This window comes from Mirounga leonina, unplaced genomic scaffold (assembly GCF_011800145.1).
Source record: "Mirounga leonina isolate KUSES-001 unplaced genomic scaffold, KU_Mleo_1.0 Mir_177, whole genome shotgun sequence".
NCBI lineage: Eukaryota > Metazoa > Chordata > Mammalia > Carnivora > Phocidae > Mirounga > Mirounga leonina.
This window is the reverse complement of record NW_023270459.1, coordinates 4,951,335-4,967,716: the sequence shown is the minus strand read 5'-3', so window position 1 is coordinate 4,967,716 and position 16,382 is coordinate 4,951,335. Positions and strand designations below refer to the sequence as shown.

General features: G+C 44.6%; 1 protein-coding gene across 1 annotated transcript in view; it reads left to right on the top strand.

The window, feature by feature from the left end:
* Window positions 1-7,835, top strand: part of ZNF599 (zinc finger protein 599) — a 17,609-nt gene extending 9,774 nt beyond the window's left edge. The window contains exon 4 of the mRNA XM_035023684.1: window positions 5,187-7,835. Within this exon, the coding sequence (XP_034879575.1) occupies window positions 5,187-6,709 (1,523 nt within the window). The 3' untranslated portion in view covers window positions 6,710-7,835. The remainder of the gene's footprint in view (window positions 1-5,186) is intronic.
* The last annotated feature ends 8,547 nt before the right edge of the window (window positions 7,836-16,382 follow it).

Sequence of the window (16,382 nt, the reverse complement as noted above, 5' to 3'; positions counted from 1 at the left end):
CGGATTCTGGAGATACGGAAGATGAAACACGATCAAGATTCAGGAACGGCTGGATAGAGGGTGTGAAGAACATGGAGGTGGTGTGGGGTCGTTCTTTGGTCCCTGGCTTTCTTGACTTACAGAATGGTAAGACCAGTCAGAGACACCTCACAACATGTCAGGTTCCTTCAGATCAAGTGTTGGTGGGAGAGACTCCAGCAAGAGAGATGCAACACACAGCCTCATCTTTTACATTTCCACCACTTGGCTACATCAGAAGCAAATCAAGGGCCTGAGCCATTCTGCCAGAGGGCATCATAACAGGGTGTAAGCACCATGAGGTAGGAATTACAGGAAGCCATATGTGAGTCTGCTGCACCTGGGACCTTGGGTCTTCACATAAGTGAAGGAAGTGAAGGAAATAATTCCTGCCTCTTCTAGATCTTCACCTTCTCTCATCTCAACATAGGAAACACAGTGAAGTTTTGGACACTTGGGGGAAACTTGAAACAAAACATGCTCTTGGCTCTCCCAACACATGTAATTGTTGACGACTCTATTTCACCTGAACAACCAAGCTTCTGGGAGTTTTCTCATTCTCTGAAGAGACAGCCACGCAGGATCAGGACTTCTAGGCTTCCTCGTTACTATTTTACTATTTTCTTTAATTACTGTACGAGGGTATAACTTACACATAGTGAATATACAAATCTTAAGGGTTCATCTTTATGAAATATTACATATATAACCCCAAGTATCCACCACACAGGTCAAGAAATATTTCCAGCACCTCCCAGGTTTCTTCTGCTCCCTCCTTGTTAATACCCTTTTTACAAAAGTAGCCGGTGTTCAACTCAGTCACTGTAGATTAGTTTTGAAGACTTATAAATGGACCCCCACAGTACATAATACTGTTATGTCCGTCTTGATAATCATCATGGCTCTGAGGTTCCCTCATGTGGTTGTAAAATGTAGAGTTATTTCTTAACTGTGCAGTGTCTCAGTGAATGAATAGATTACATATATCCATTTTCCTGTTACTTGGCTTGTCCTCCATTTTCAGAATATTGTGAAGAATGCAGCTGTGAATATTCTTGATCATATTTTTTGTTGGATATAAGCACACATTTCTGTTGGGAATATGTAAATGAGTGGCCTGGCTGGATCATGGTGTAGATACATGATTAGCTTCAGTAGAAACCACCAAACAGTTTCAAAGGGACCGTGCCATTTCACATTCCCAGTAGTCATGCATAAGAGTCGTCAACTGTTAACACCTACTGGGGAGCAGGTGGTATCTTCCTCTTTATTCTTTGAGACCCAGTAGTGTTGTTTCTCAGCACCACACTACTGAAAATGTTCTTACTCAGGTTACTGTTGACATTCTGACTGGCAAGTGCAACACCTACAATAATGATAAGAGGGGTGTACAGGTTACTGAACATTTGCCATGTACTGGACTGGTTGATTTACATAATTTTTCTTATGTAACATTATTGTGAACATTGTTATGTGTCCTCCCCAAATTCATACTTGGAGCTGGGGGGTTAGAACCCAGCTGGGGGGTTAGAATAGTGATGCTATTAGAGGTCGGGATTTGGGGAGATGATTGGGTTTAGATGAGGTCATGGGGGTGGAGTCCCCATGATGGGATTGGTGTCCTTAGAAGAAGACAAAGGGAGACCATAGTCTTTCCTAGGTGGTGTGTGTGTGCTGGGGATGGTTGGGAGAAGAGGGAGAACACTCTGGTGTCTCTTCTTGCTTCCATAAAGGCCCTATCTCCAAATTCACATTGGAGGTTAGGGCTTCAACACATGAATTTTGGGGGAACACAAACATGCAGTCCATAACAGTTTGCTTTTGGGGTAAATATAGGGCTATTCATATATTGTTTATCTTGCGTCAGTTTTGGTAATTTGAATCTTTCAAGGAGTTTTTCCACTTCATCTAATTATTCTATCCATTACATTTTAAGATTGTTTTATCTTAAAATGTTAAATTTTATGTTATATATATATTTTTTTACCACAGTAAATAAAACTAAAAAAATAAATGAAGATACTCATATATATTTTTTACGTTTTTATCTTAATCACCTGGTGCTCATCATGACAAGTGTACTCCTTAATCCCCATCACCTATTTAACCCATCCCCCCACCCACCTCCCCTCTGGTAACCATCAGTTTGCTCTCTATAGTTAAGAACCTGTTTCTTGGTTTGTCTCTGTCTGTCTCTTTTTTCCCTTTGTTCATTTGTTTTGTTTCTTAAATTCCACATATAAGTGAAGCCATATGGTATTTGTCTTTCTCTGACTGATCACTTCACATTATACTCTCTAGCTGTGTCCATGTTGTTGTAAATGATAAGATTTCATTGTTTTTTATGGCTGAATAATATTCCATTGCATATATATAACTCCTCTTCTTTATCCATGCATCAGTCAGTGGATGCTTGGGGCATATTTTGGTCATTGTAAATAATGCTGCAATAAACACAGGGATGCGTATATCCTATGTACGTGTTTTTATAATGCCATTATTAACTGACATTCTCAAAACAGACTTAAAAATTACTTCATCGTACTCATGTATATACGTGCTTTTTAATTTGAACTTTATAAAAAGTATCATAGGTTATATTGTCTTACATGATTTGTACTTTTTCAACAGTATATTATTATTATTTTTATTTTTTTTAAAGATTTTATTTATTTATTTGACAGAGAGAGACACAGCGAGAGAGGGAACACAAGCAGGGGGAGTGGGAGAGGGAGAAGCAGGCTCCCCGCAGAGCAGGGAGCCCGATGCGGGACTCGATCCCAGGACCCCGGGACCATGACCTGAGCCGAAGGCAGTCGCTTAACCAACTGAGCCACCCAGGCGCCCCTCAACAGTATATTATTAAGATTCACCATGCATGTAGTATAGTTCACTCATTTTTTTCTTCTGTAGTCATTTGCATGAATATAACACAAAGTATTCATTTATTTTCATGAGCACTTTCATGTTTCCAGTTTTTTATACCCACAGAGTGCTGTTGTGAAAATTCACGTACATATGTCCTCATGCATATGTGTAGGAATTTCTCTTAGTAGTGTTCCTAGGGCTAGAATTTTTCAATTATTATAAGTGAGCAAAAGGAGAACTTTACTAGATGCTGCCCTGCTGTTTTCTCAAATGGAATCTTACCTGTTTACACTTCACCTGCATTACACTAGCGATTCCATGGATCTGTGGCTTTTCCAGCACTTGGTACTGTCAAGTTCTTTAGTTTTTTCAATCGGGTGAATATAATATGGTATCACATTGTGGTCTTTTGCCCTTCCCTCATATCCAGGAAAGTTGAGCACCTCTTCGTATGTTGATTGGCTGATGTAGATCTTCTGTGAAATGTCAGCTCATACAAATATGCTTAGTTTTCATTTTGGATATGGAGTGTTGAAGTTACCGACTGTAATTGTGGTTTTTCTATTTCTCCTTCGAACTCAGTTTTTGGTTTATTTTGGGGCTCTGATATTTGTTGCGTACAGATTTAGGATTGTTATGTCTTCCTGGTGGATTGATCTTTTATCATTGTATAATGTCCCTCTTTTTCTCATTTACTTTGGTCTGTAGTCTGTGGTATCTGATATTAATTTAGATACCTTTGTTTGCCTTTTTTTTTTTTTTTTTAAGATTTTATTTATTTATTTGACAGAGAGAGAGAGCACAAGCAGGGGGAGCCTCAGGCAGAGGGAGAAGCAGGCCTCCCGCTGAGCGGGGAGCCCGATGCGGGGCTCAATCCCAGGACCCTGAGATCATGACCTGAGCTGAAGGCAGACGCTTAACCGACTGAGCCCCCCAGGCGCCCCCCACCGTTTGCCTTTTAAAAAATAATATTTGGTTTAGTCCAATTGACTAGTCTTTTCATTTACAGTTCATGCTTTTTTATCTTGTTTATGAAATCTTTCACTTTCCCAAGATCTAAAAGATAATCATTTTTACTATTTACTAAATGTTGTTAATGGTGAGCCTCTGACAGTTAGATCTTAATCAGTCTAGAGTTAATTTTTATGTGGCATGAGGTTAGGAATGCAATTTCATTTTCCCCCATATGGGAAATTGTTTCTCTAGATCCATTTATTGAGTAGTCCCTCCTTTTCCCACTGGGCCTCTCTGCTGCTTCTGTCATATTTCAAAGTTCATACATACATTTCTGAGTTCTTAATTCTGTTTTTTCCTTTGACAGTTTATCTTAAATCTATGCCTACATCGTACTGCCTTGTGTATAATCATCATAATTCTAATTCCTCAAAGGGCAAGACTCCCTTCTTTTTTCTTCTTTGGAGCTAGCCTGGTCTGTTTGTTCTTTTTTGTAAATTCCACGATCAGTTTGTCAATATCCTTGAAAAACTCTGTTGGGATTTTATTTGAGGTTGTGTTGAATTTATAGATGAATTTAAGGGCGACGTTATATTACTAACCTCCCTTTTCATAGAGATCTTCATTAATGTGGTAAATTTATAATTCTCCTCATCTCAGTGGTATTTGTTTGGCGTCTGTTCACCTAGTCTTTACTCAGACGAAGTAGACGCAGTACGCCCGCCCAGTAGTTTCTCACCGTCCCCCACTATCCCACAGCCCAGAATCCTGACATTTTTTTCTTTCCTCAGTCCCTGTCTGCCTCTCCATCCTCATCTCCACCATCCTCTCGTCCACTTCACTTTGCCTGGCATTCGGAATTCTCTGAAGACACCGCATGTTGTAGTTTCTCTCCTCATTCCTCCATCAGAGAATCCCTCCTCTCCTTTAGAAATAAGCTCCCACAGCACCTTTTCCAGGTAGCCTCCACTGGCCTCTCTCTGTCTCCCATGTGGCTCAGGCTCGGTGTCCCTTCCCTGTGCTGCCATACCATGTTGGGGCACAGTCGTTACATACGGTGTAGTCGTTACTCGCCCACCCGCCGCCATTCTGGAGGGTGAGGAGTCTTCTCCGCTCCAGATTCTCTACACCCTGCCCCAGCTTTTCTTCCTGGGTTGCCTTTTAAAGATGTCAAGAGTCCAAGGATTAGTGAAGAAAGAAACTGTAAACCTGGGCTGAATAGATACATAAATGCCACAGGAATTAGAGGGGTTATTTTCATCTTCATTCTACCACTCAGATGGTAATTTTGTTTGTTCTGTGTTGACATGACTAATAGACACCTTTCTGTATTGGATTCCCTTCAGGTGAAAAAGCAAAACCTGAGACCACAGAACTTACTGCTTCTCAGCTGGCCTTCACTGAGGAAGCCCCTTTTGAGGAACAAGTGACCCAGGGAGTCCCAAGGGATTCCAGGTTGGGGCAAGCAAGGGATCAGGAAAAGCTATCAGAAATGCAGGAAGGGAACTTGAGGCCAGGAGCAGACCCCCACAAGGAGACATGCCCTAGGAAGTTGACCCATAAACATGATGATTTGGAGGCAGATGATCGTTTGTGTTTAACGGTTTTGCAGGAGCGAGTCACTACCCAAGGTGATCTCCGTGAACATGAACAAGGACCAGGAAAAGACCCTGTGATAGATGCAAGGAATAACCTGTATAAGTGCAAAGACTGTGGGAAAAGGTTTAGCAAGAATTGGGCCCTTGGTCGGCATCAGCAGATTCATGCTGGAGTGAAGCCCTATAAATGCAGCGAATGTGGGAAAGCCTGTCGTTATATGGCAGACTTCATTCGACATATGAGGTTGCATACTGGGGAAAAACCGTACAAGTGCATTGAGTGTGGGAAGGCCTTCAAACGCAGGTCTCACCTTACAGAGCACCAGCGCATTCACACTGGAGATAAGCCCTATGAGTGCAAAGAATGCGGTAAAACTTTCACCCACCGCTCTTCTTTTAACCAACATAATATGACCCATGCTAGGGAAAAGCCCTTTTTGTGCAAGGAATGCGGCAAAGCTTTTTACTACAGCTCTTCCTTTGCTCAACACATGAGGATTCACACTGGAAAGAAACTCTACAAGTGCAGTGAATGTGGAAAGGCCTTCACTCACCGTTCCACTTTTATCCAGCATAATATGACCCACACAGGAGAAAAACCCTTTTTGTGCAAAGAATGTGGAAAAGCTTTTTGCCTCAGCTCATCCTTTACTCAACACATGAGGATTCACACTGGAGAGAAACCCTTTGAGTGCAACGAATGTGGAAAGGCCTTCACTCACCGCTCCACTTTTATCCGGCACAAGAGGACTCATACTGGGGAGAAGCCCTTTGAATGCAAGGAATGTGGGAAAGCCTTTTGTGACAGCTCTTCCTTAATTCAACACATGAGGATTCACACTGGCGAGAGGCCCTATAAGTGCAGTGACTGTGGAAAAGCCTTTACACACCACTCTGTTTTTATCCGACATAATAGGACCCACAGTGGAGAAAAACCCTTGGAGTGTAAAGAATGTGCGAAAGCCTTTTACTACAGCTCTTCCTTTACTCGACACATGAGGATTCACACTGGCGAGAAGCCCTATGTATGCAGAGAATGTGGGAAGGCCTTTACCCAACCTGCGAACTTTGTTCGTCATAATAGGATCCACACTGGAGAAAAACCGTATGAATGCAAAGACTGTAAGAAGGCTTTCTGTGACAACTTTGCCTTAACTCAACACATGAGAACTCACACTGGAGAGAAACCCTTTGAATGTAGTGAATGTGGAAAAACCTTCAGCCACAGTTCATCCTTCACTCACCATCGAAAAATTCATACCAGAGTTTAAAGGCCTCTGCGGGTTGTTTACATCGGTCAATTTTAGTGAACTCATACTGATGAAATACCTTTTCTTTTGAATGTAACTTTTCAGGAAAACCTTTTGGCCAGAGAAATATCTTGCTCATTATCTGATAATTCGTACTGAAGAGAAACATAATTACCATCTGTGTGTAAGCTTTTTGTGGCAGGTCATCTCAAGGGTCATATTAGAAATTGACCCAGCCTAGACCCTTACACTACCCCTGGGAATCATCCACAAGTGAGGCCCAGTGGTTATGCATTTAGAAAATATGTCAGCAAGAATTCTTCTTATATTTATACTATGAAACCATCTCAGGAGTATTTTAGAAGTACAATGAGAGGTGGAGGAGGAGATGTAGAAGAGAAAGGGAAAGGAAATGTGAGTGTATGGCTTCTTTCCAATTTCCCTGCCAAGCTTGTGATAATTTGTCATTACGGTTGGGGCAGGGGATGGTGGGGGTATGAGAGATAAAAAGACCTCATTCCCTTTATGTGTGTGTGTTTAAGATTTATTTGAGAGAGCACGAGAGGGAACACGAGTGGAGGAGAGGGAGAAGCAGGCTCCCCGCTTAGCAGGCAGCCCCGTGTGTGGCTGAATCCTAGGACCCTGGGATCATGACCTGAGCCGAAGTCAGACACTTAACTGGCTGAGCCACCCAGGCGCCCCATGTGTCTTTTATATATCTGTCGTCAGGAGAGTTGGACCATTGAAGGCAGCCATGCTGCCAACATTTTTTGAAAATACTCCTTATTCTAAAACATTGTCATTTTTACCCTTGGGGAGCATAAATGTTTGAGAGAGATTCAGAGGCCCAAGTCATAAAATACTTAACACACATACACATACACACTCATATATTTAGTCAATTCTTGTTATTCATCGTAGTTGTATTCTGTAAATCCATCACAAACATTGAATTAATGACTACTGAACCATTGCTTCTAAGGGAAATGCAAACTTATGTTCGTCTGAGCCTCTGTTTACATTTTCATCTACCAATCAATGCATGACCTATTATGGATTTTTGTTCTGTTTAAAGGCATCTGAATTTAATATATGTTTCTTAGAAATAAATTATATGCAGTATTATAATAAAACTATTTCTGTTACATCATTTTGTATAGTGTATTCTATTTTTACTGTACTACTTTAAGTCAGTCATACAAACAATACACAGTTTAGTACTCACATTAAATAAACAGTAAACAGCACAGTAATGTGAACACCTACACTGCTATATTGTACAGTCATGCAAAGAAAGTGCAGAAAAAGTTAAAATTAATCAAAGATTAACATTAAGTACAACTAGTTTTGAGAGAGCTGTGGGATGTGTGGTGGGGCAGTGCACTCTGGCTAAATAAACCTCTTGACCTTGGCTTACCCCAAGAAAACCAAAGTAGTTGATGGTACTTATTTCAAGCTGCTTGAAAAATAGCAGGAGGCTGCATTCAACAATAGGGTCACATTCTTCCATGTCATTGCAAATTCTTCCGAGGCAGAATTCCATTCTGATATGGCTGCTGTGAGAGGGACATTTCAGTGGTGGCCGGGTTTTCATCACCATCCTCATCTCCACTGACTTCAGTGCCTTGTTTTGCTCTCTCTTCTGGGTCTTTGTGGATTCTACCACCTTTTCTGCCCAAATTTCTTCCACATCTTCCCGCATGTCACTGAGGCTTTTTCCACTTATTTGCCATGTGATATGCATTATGTGTTTGCCATTGGCCTTTATATTTTCTGTGACACCTTCAAAGCCTTTGAACTTTTTCGGGCGGTCTGGCCATTTTTGCAGATGTTACTGATAGTAGGCTCCTTGATACCTCCCCAGGCTGTGCACCAAAGTCCCTGACCGTGGCCATAGTGACCGACTGCCAGTCGTCCGTCGTGCCGGTTTCCTTGTTGGTGTTGTATTGCTTTACTGTAAAGTTCCCTCATGGTGTTCACCATGAAAGCTTTATTATGTCCTGATGGCCAGGTTAGGTGACAGACCTAGCGTTTAGGGGCATGAAAAGAACACCTAGGTTGGGGTGGGCATTTGCAAGTTCTTCATGGCAATGGACTGGGGCAATACTCAAAATCAATACAACCTTGGAGGCAAGGTTTTTGGCCCGGAGATAGCAGTCAGCTTCTTGGATGGGCAGTGGTAGAAGCTTAATCCCAGAATGTTTCTGACATCTCATATGTCAGATGTCAAACTCCTGAACCGGAGTTTCCTTTTAAGTTCTTGTGGATTTGGGGTTCCGTACATCTTTAGGGGTTTGGACTTAAAGTCAGTCGCTGTTAGTATTGACACACAATAGCAAGACTGCATGATATTTGAATAATTTGAAGAGGGGATTTGGAGGCCATTTGCATTATATGTGTTCATTTGTCAATAGCCTAGGAAAACAAGCCAGTCTCGTTGGCACTGAAACCTGCTCTTACACCTAACACTTTCCCTGTATTAATATTTAGCAGGTATTTAAAAAATTATTCCATAGCCTCCTGATCTGCAGGAACGGCCTTATCTGCACACTGCTCATACTGTATTGTCTCTTGAAATGTGCAAGCCAGCTAACTAGCTGATCAGGGTTTAACATTTTCCCTATCTGGGTAACAGGACTCTTAAATTTTGGCTTTCAGCCTCAGAACAATGCCTTCCTATACTTTTTTATTGATCTTCATCTCACGAATCCACAACTTGAGCTGCTTTTCCATCTTTTTCATAGCTTCACCACACACTCTAAAAGATACTTTTAACACTTTCTGGAGTGGCTTCATGTACAGATCAGTGCATTTCTTCTTCCTACTTGAGCATGTGCCATATTGTTGATTCATTCACATCGAACTCCGAGTCAACAGCAGTACAACTCCTGACCGAAGGTAGCCCATCTAACACATGTATATTCTTTAGGGTCCATCACAGCCTTCTTGCACTTACAAACACTGGACAGCACTGGATGCCTGGGTGGCACAGTTGGTTAAGTGCCCGACTTGATTTTGGCTCAGGTCATGATCTCAGGGTCATGGGATTGAGCCCTGTGTTGGGCTCCATGCTCATTGGGGTCTGCTTAAGATTCTCTCCCTCTCCTCACCCCCTGCACTCTCTCTGTCCCTCTCTCAAATAAGTCAATCTTTAAAAAAAAAGAAATTAAATCCAAAATAAGTAGACATAAATGATAAAGCTAATAGCAGAAATAGAAAATATAAAGAAAAATTAACACACTAAAAACGGATTTTTAAAAGGTTAATGAAATTGACAAATCCCTAGAAAAACTGACCAGGAAATAAAAAAAGAAAAATGAAATTTCCAATATCAGGAATGAAGGGGGGGCATCACTGCAGATTTGGTAGGTATTAAAGGGATAACAAGTGACTTTAAACACCATTCTATGAGGAAAATTGCACATCCATGTGGTTTTCCTGTAAATTGTATCAAAAATATAAGGAAGATATTTTACCAAGGTTACACAAACTCTGAAAACAAAGAAGGAAACTTTTCCTAACTCATTCTACGAAGAAGCCAGCATTACTCTAGTACAAAAACGTAAAAAAAATTTAAAGATTAATATCCCTCAGGAACATAGACCTAAAAGTCTTTAATGACCATTTCAGGAAATCACCAGATATAAGAGGATAATCTAGCAGGACCACCTCTTGGGTGGGGTTTGTCCCAGGAATCAGGGTTGGTTTAACATTTAAAAAAAACAATCAGGGCACCTGGGTGGCTCAGTCGTTAAGCATCTGCCTTCGGCTCTGGTCATGATCCCAGGGTCCTGGGATCGAGTCCCACATCGGGCTCCCTGCTCAGCAGGAAGCCTGCTTCTCCCTCTCCCACTCCCCCTGCTTGTGTTCCTGTTCTCGCTGTCTCTCTCTGTCATATAAATAAATAAAATCTTAAAAAAAAAAAAAAAAAAAACCCAACAATCAATGTAATTCATATTTACAGAATAGAGGAGAAAAGCCATATTACTATCTTAAATCTGTATGTGAAGTAATTGACAAAATTCAACACTTCTTTCAAAGTAATCTCCAGCAAAATAGAAATTGGAGGGGATTTCCTTGATATGATGAAGCACATATACAAAAAACCTTCAGCTAACAGCATACTGAACACTTCTAAGAACTGGAACCTGGAACACATGTTTATTATCTTCACTGGTATTCAATATTTTACAGGATGTCAGAGCAAACGTAAAGGTAAAAAGGAGTAAAAGGCATACAGATTAAAAAGGATTATGTAAAACTCTCTTTAGTTACAGAAACCATGAATGTGTGTTTAAAAAATCATAAGAATTCTACAAAGAAATACCAGGAGCATGGAAATTTAGCACACTTCCAGCGTACAAGATCAATATATAAAAACCAATTGTATATTCGATATGCTACCAGTAAATGAAAACTAAAGTTTAAAAGATACCATTTACAATAGCATTTTTAAAATCTCACAAAGTAGTGAGGAGTAAATTAGCAGATACTGTATAAGACCTATGCACCAAAAAAGTACACATCAGGGGTTGGCAAAGTTTCACTATAAAGCATCGCATAGGAAATAGTTGTAGGCTTTGCATGTATGGTCTCTGTCACATGTTCTGGTTTTGTTTTGATTTTACGACATTTTTAAAATGTTAACATCATTTCAAGCTAATTGGCATTACAAAAACAGGCTGGGGGCCAGATCTGACCCATGATCTATGATCTATAATTTCTGGAATACTGCTACAAAATACTGAGAGAAAAAAAATTTTTTTTTAAATTTTTTAAATTTTAAAAACTTTTTTTTTTTTAAAGATTTTATTTATTAGAGAGAGAGAATGAAAGATGGAAAGCATGAGAGGGAGGAGGGTCAGAGGGAGAAGCAGACTCCCCGCTGAGCAGGGAGCCCGATGCGGGACTCGATCCCGGGACTCCAGGATCATGACCTGAGCCGAAGGCAGTCGCTTAACCAACTGAGCCACCCAGGAGCCCAAATTTTAAAAACTTTTAAACAAAAGCTGTACCAACTGGTGAACTGGAAAAGTTAATATTGGTAAGTTGTTCATCTTGGCCATGACCTTGAAAGCTGGTGTATGGAACTATTACAACAGATATTGGTGCCCTTGGGGCAAAAGGCTCGTAGGCCAGGGTAGATCCAGCACACAGCTGATTCCATGCACCTGGGAGATCTGTCATAGCTGCACGATTTGCTGCAAGGCTCATATTGAGAAATGTCTGCTAGGGATGTTAGCAACTCACAGTCCCTGTCCTACATCTTCTGAGCCTGGAGCCTGGTGTGGCCAGTGGTTGATTTATGAGTTAAGCCGAAGAAGATCTCCTCACGGGCAGTGACTGAGCTCATTAAGCGTATGCGACTATACTAAGTATCAAAAAATGGTGAAACAGGGCGCATACCTGATGAGAAGCTACCACAGTCTGGTGGTTATATGCACGAGCCCTGGAATCACAGAGCCTGGGTTAAAATTCTTGCGGCATTACTCCTACCTGTGTGACTTGATGAAGGGTGTAAGGCTTAAATGCTGTTTTACCGAATTTGCAAAAACAAGCAAAGAGGACATGCCTGCCAGAAAAAAAAGACGCGTCGTGGTGCAATCTCCATGTCGCCACTGGTATTCAGAAACCCAGTAGTCCAGCTGGTGATGCTCAGGACACTTGCCTTTCCCGAGTGGCCACAGAAAAGGGGCCCCCGGCTCCAGGAACTGGAGAGGAGCTAGAGTGGCCTCTGGAGGAGGTGGTATTCTGAGCCATGACCTACTGGCACGGAAGGGGTGGGAGATGGGTTGTGAGAGTTAACTGGTGGCTCCTGTGCTTGTCCCCATAGCAGCGGGAGTGTACCATCGGCATCTAGGCTCCCGGTGACAAGTGGAGATGTCACACATTTGGGAGCATCCTGAGCCTCAGAAGGGAAACCTCTATTCCAAGAGGTTTATTGGGGTAAATTCACCGCCCTCCCCCCTCAGCACAGACCCTGCGGCTGCCATCCCACACCATCTGGACGCACCACGTAAGACAGGGCCAACCCCCAGTCTCCCCAGCTCTAGTGTTTCTACCCCAACCTCTCACAAGCCATGCCCCACCTGGACAGGATCTCCGTTGCTCTCCTGCTCTGGCCTTGAGCAGGCTCTGGCCTCCCGGGGACCGTAGGGAAAAGGGCTGGCAGAACCCCAACCACAGGTTGCCTCTGCTGCTGCCCTCCAGTTAGGCACTGGGGTGACAGTCATCCAGGCTCTTGGAGTTTATAGTCTTTGATGGTCTCACCAAGCCGCCAGGCCCATCTGGGGTCACACACCTGCAACCAGCAGCAGGAAAGTCAGGAAGCTCTAGAAAGTCCTGGGAGGATTCGCCCTCTGGGCCTTGCCCTTTGCCTTTGGCACTTCTCCCGCATGCCCTTTGCTGGTGGAGGCTGAGCTGGTGTGCTCTTCTGTCCCGTGTTCCAGTGATGAGTCACAAGCATCAGGCTGAACAGAGCACGGTGTGCCATGGAGGAGCAGGTGGCTAGGAGAGCTCTCCAAATGTCCTTAACTACACTTCCAAGACCCAGCAGTATACAAATTGTCCTTCATGGGCAACTGCCTCAGCAAGCTTCTCTCCTGCCCTGTCCCTGCCCCTTGGCACACGTGTGTTCCTCTTCTGGCAGAGATCACCCTGCTGCCCCTGCACCTGCCCTTGGCCTTTTTCCTAGACAGTTAGACAGTTCTGCCTGGATCCAGGGCCTCTCCCTCTTGGTGTTCATCCCCCTCACAGGTGGTATCAGATCAGGCAGCCTCAGTGATGCTCTCTCATGGTCCCGAGGGGGCTCTCTGAAGAAGCTGTTGCTCTCTGCATGTACCTCAAAGTGTCCGCTCTGGAATGATAAAGACCCCTTCTCCAGAGCACACAATGACTCCTCCTTTGTCACCTAATCTGGTAGTCAGCCATCCCAGACTGCTGCCATCCCAGACTGTCTGGACACACCAGGGGAGACAGGGCCAACCCCCCCGGTCTCCCCAGCTTGGGTTTGGGGATGGCCAAGGCCATCCAGTCACCCCCAGATTCTTGCTTAAAGGAGACTGAGCTGAAGTCACCAGGAGTGTGAAGGAAGGGGATATCAAAGGAAGACAAAAGTATGCAAAAGGCAGGACTACCGGAAAGGGGTCCCCGTAGCAGTGGGAGTGTACCATCAGCATCTAGGCTCCCGGTGACAAGTGGAGATGTCACACATTTGGGAGCATCCTGAGCCTCAGAAGGGAAACCTCTATTCCAAGAAGATTGCTTAGGTAGATACCTTCCATGAGCTCCTTCACCCAAGGCCATGCCTTCAGCAGCTCATCCAGCCCTGCTGGAGGATTCCTGCCTCTCTGCAGGATGGGGCTGTCTGGCCCAGCTGCCAGAGAGGTTGAGAAAGGAAGAGCTTGATGAAGGCCATTGACTCAGCTCTCCCTGCTTACTGATGTCAAAGGAGACCCAAGAGAGAAAAGCTTCCGGATACTCTGTCAAGGAGAAATTCTCCACCCACACCTGTCAGTGGTCGGCTCTGTGAACAGAAATTTTCAGGGCCTCTACTGCTGCCACTGCCACGGTTGTGGGTTCGAAGCGAGTCTGCTCCCACCTCCTCCCTTCCTTGGATGGTCATTGCTGAAGACCTCAGCTTGGAGAACAACACAGCACCAATGGAACCACAAGGTTGGAGGATAAAACTCAGACCACTCAGCCTACCTCTTCTCACTCCCTATTTCTTGCAGGGAACCCAGTTCCTTTGCCATTGGCCACTTTCCCCTCGCAGATTCCAGAAATGACCAAATTAGCAGTCACTGACTTGACCGACGCGTCCACGGGGGCCCAATCCCGTCTGCCCCTTTATCTACCCGCACACCAGATATCGGTCATGGAATGGGATGCACAATTTCCAACTCTCCTTTTGCTGCCCCTCCTGGTGCTACTTTAGATTCCAACCCATCTTTGGGGTTTCACTTAATAATGAGAAGAGAGGCCCTTTGCATTCCAATCCCTCAGTCATAGTTGCAGGATCTTCTCCTTCTCTTACCACACCTCCTAGCACCTCATCCCCCTCCCTTTCCTGTCTTTAGAATCGAGTCACCTACATCTATGTGTGTGGATTCTCCTCCCTTTTTCTTACAGCCTCCTCTTCAGGTCCCTTTCGCCAGTGTCCCCGTCTTCACCAGCCTCCGCAATCACCCCCCTAACATCGCAGTCAGCACATCTGCAGAACGGACCTCAGTGGCTGCCTTGGACTTGGTGTATCTGCCGTAGACACCACTCTGCCTTGCCAGGCTTTCATCTTCAGGTTTCCACCAGGGTCCAGCATGAGCCCCCTCCCATGGGACCAGGGACCTCTGCAAAGGCCACCGTTGCTACCTGCTTTTATGGCTAGCAGCCTTACCAGAACTTTCCCCCTTCCTTTTAGGGCAGGAACTGCCCTTGAGCTGAAATCTGGGAGCCGATCCAGGCAGCGGCAGGAAGCCAGGCTCTTCAATGCCCCTGGCTTTTTCTGGCCCACCTGCCCCTGCTTCTGCAGTAGCCTCACTCTAAGACTCTTCAGCCTTGCCATCCAAGCCAGCCTTTCACTCTGATACCACACTCAGTTCTCAGCCTTCTCTCTTCCCGCCTCTTCTTGACAGCTTTCACAGCTCTTTCCCTCTGGGAAAGCTAGCAGCCCCCGCAGAACCTCCATACCTAGCCTACACTGCGGCCCTGGCACCAAACAGCGGTCCGCTTTGGGGAGTTTGGCACCCCCGCGTTCCAAATTCGGCATCTCCTGAGCACCCAGCCAGCTCTGGGTGGCCCTTCAGCCGTTTTCCCCACTGGTGCAGTCACGTTTCCCTGCTCTGGGGCTGCCACCAGCATGCACAGCCCTGAAGACTGCTGCTCACCTTCTGCAGGCACTACTCCAGACCCATCTGGGGTTACGGGACCCGCAACCCTTATGGATAGTGGCAGCTTTGGGGTTACTGTGCACATCCCAGGCTGCGGCTTCATGTCCGGAACACTCAATTTTGGAGCAAGGCCAAGTGGGACACCCAGCACCCCAGCTCGTGTTGGGGGATGCTGTCAGCCGGTTGCATTCCTGTTGCAGTTGGAGAGGCCAGCACTGCTGAGAGCAAATCCGTCCTTGGAAACACTTTCCTTCCTACCTATAACCAGAGCACCTAGAGCCGGCCCAGCCGTAACATGCTTACTACTACTGGACGAGAGAGCATCACTGAGAAGGACCATGTGCCATAAGGCCCTTTTGGTCTTCCTTACGTTCAGATCACCTGGGACCCATCCAACCAGCGTACATCTATGGCAGTTAAGGGGACAACACCATACCTGTGCCTGGAGGGCTTTACGTTCCTGCCTGCAGTCAGAGATCCTGGGTCCCCCCTGCAAGAGCATGTGTTTTATAGTTGGAAAGGACAATGCTGTAACTGTCTGGAGGGTTCTCTTCCTGCTTCTGGTCTGAGCACTTGGGGCCCATCTAGCCACAGGAAACCTGTTACTATTGGAGAAGCCTGCACCACTGAGAAGAAATGTGTGTCTTGAGATACTTCTGTTGCTGCCCTCCATCAGACAACTAGTGTCCACCTGGCCAGGGCACCTCTGTCGATATCTGAGGGGCCGCCATTGTACTTGTGATTGGAAATGCTAATGGCAGAGCACCTGAGGGACGTGGTCCAGAACACAGGTGGTGCAGTGGGAAAAG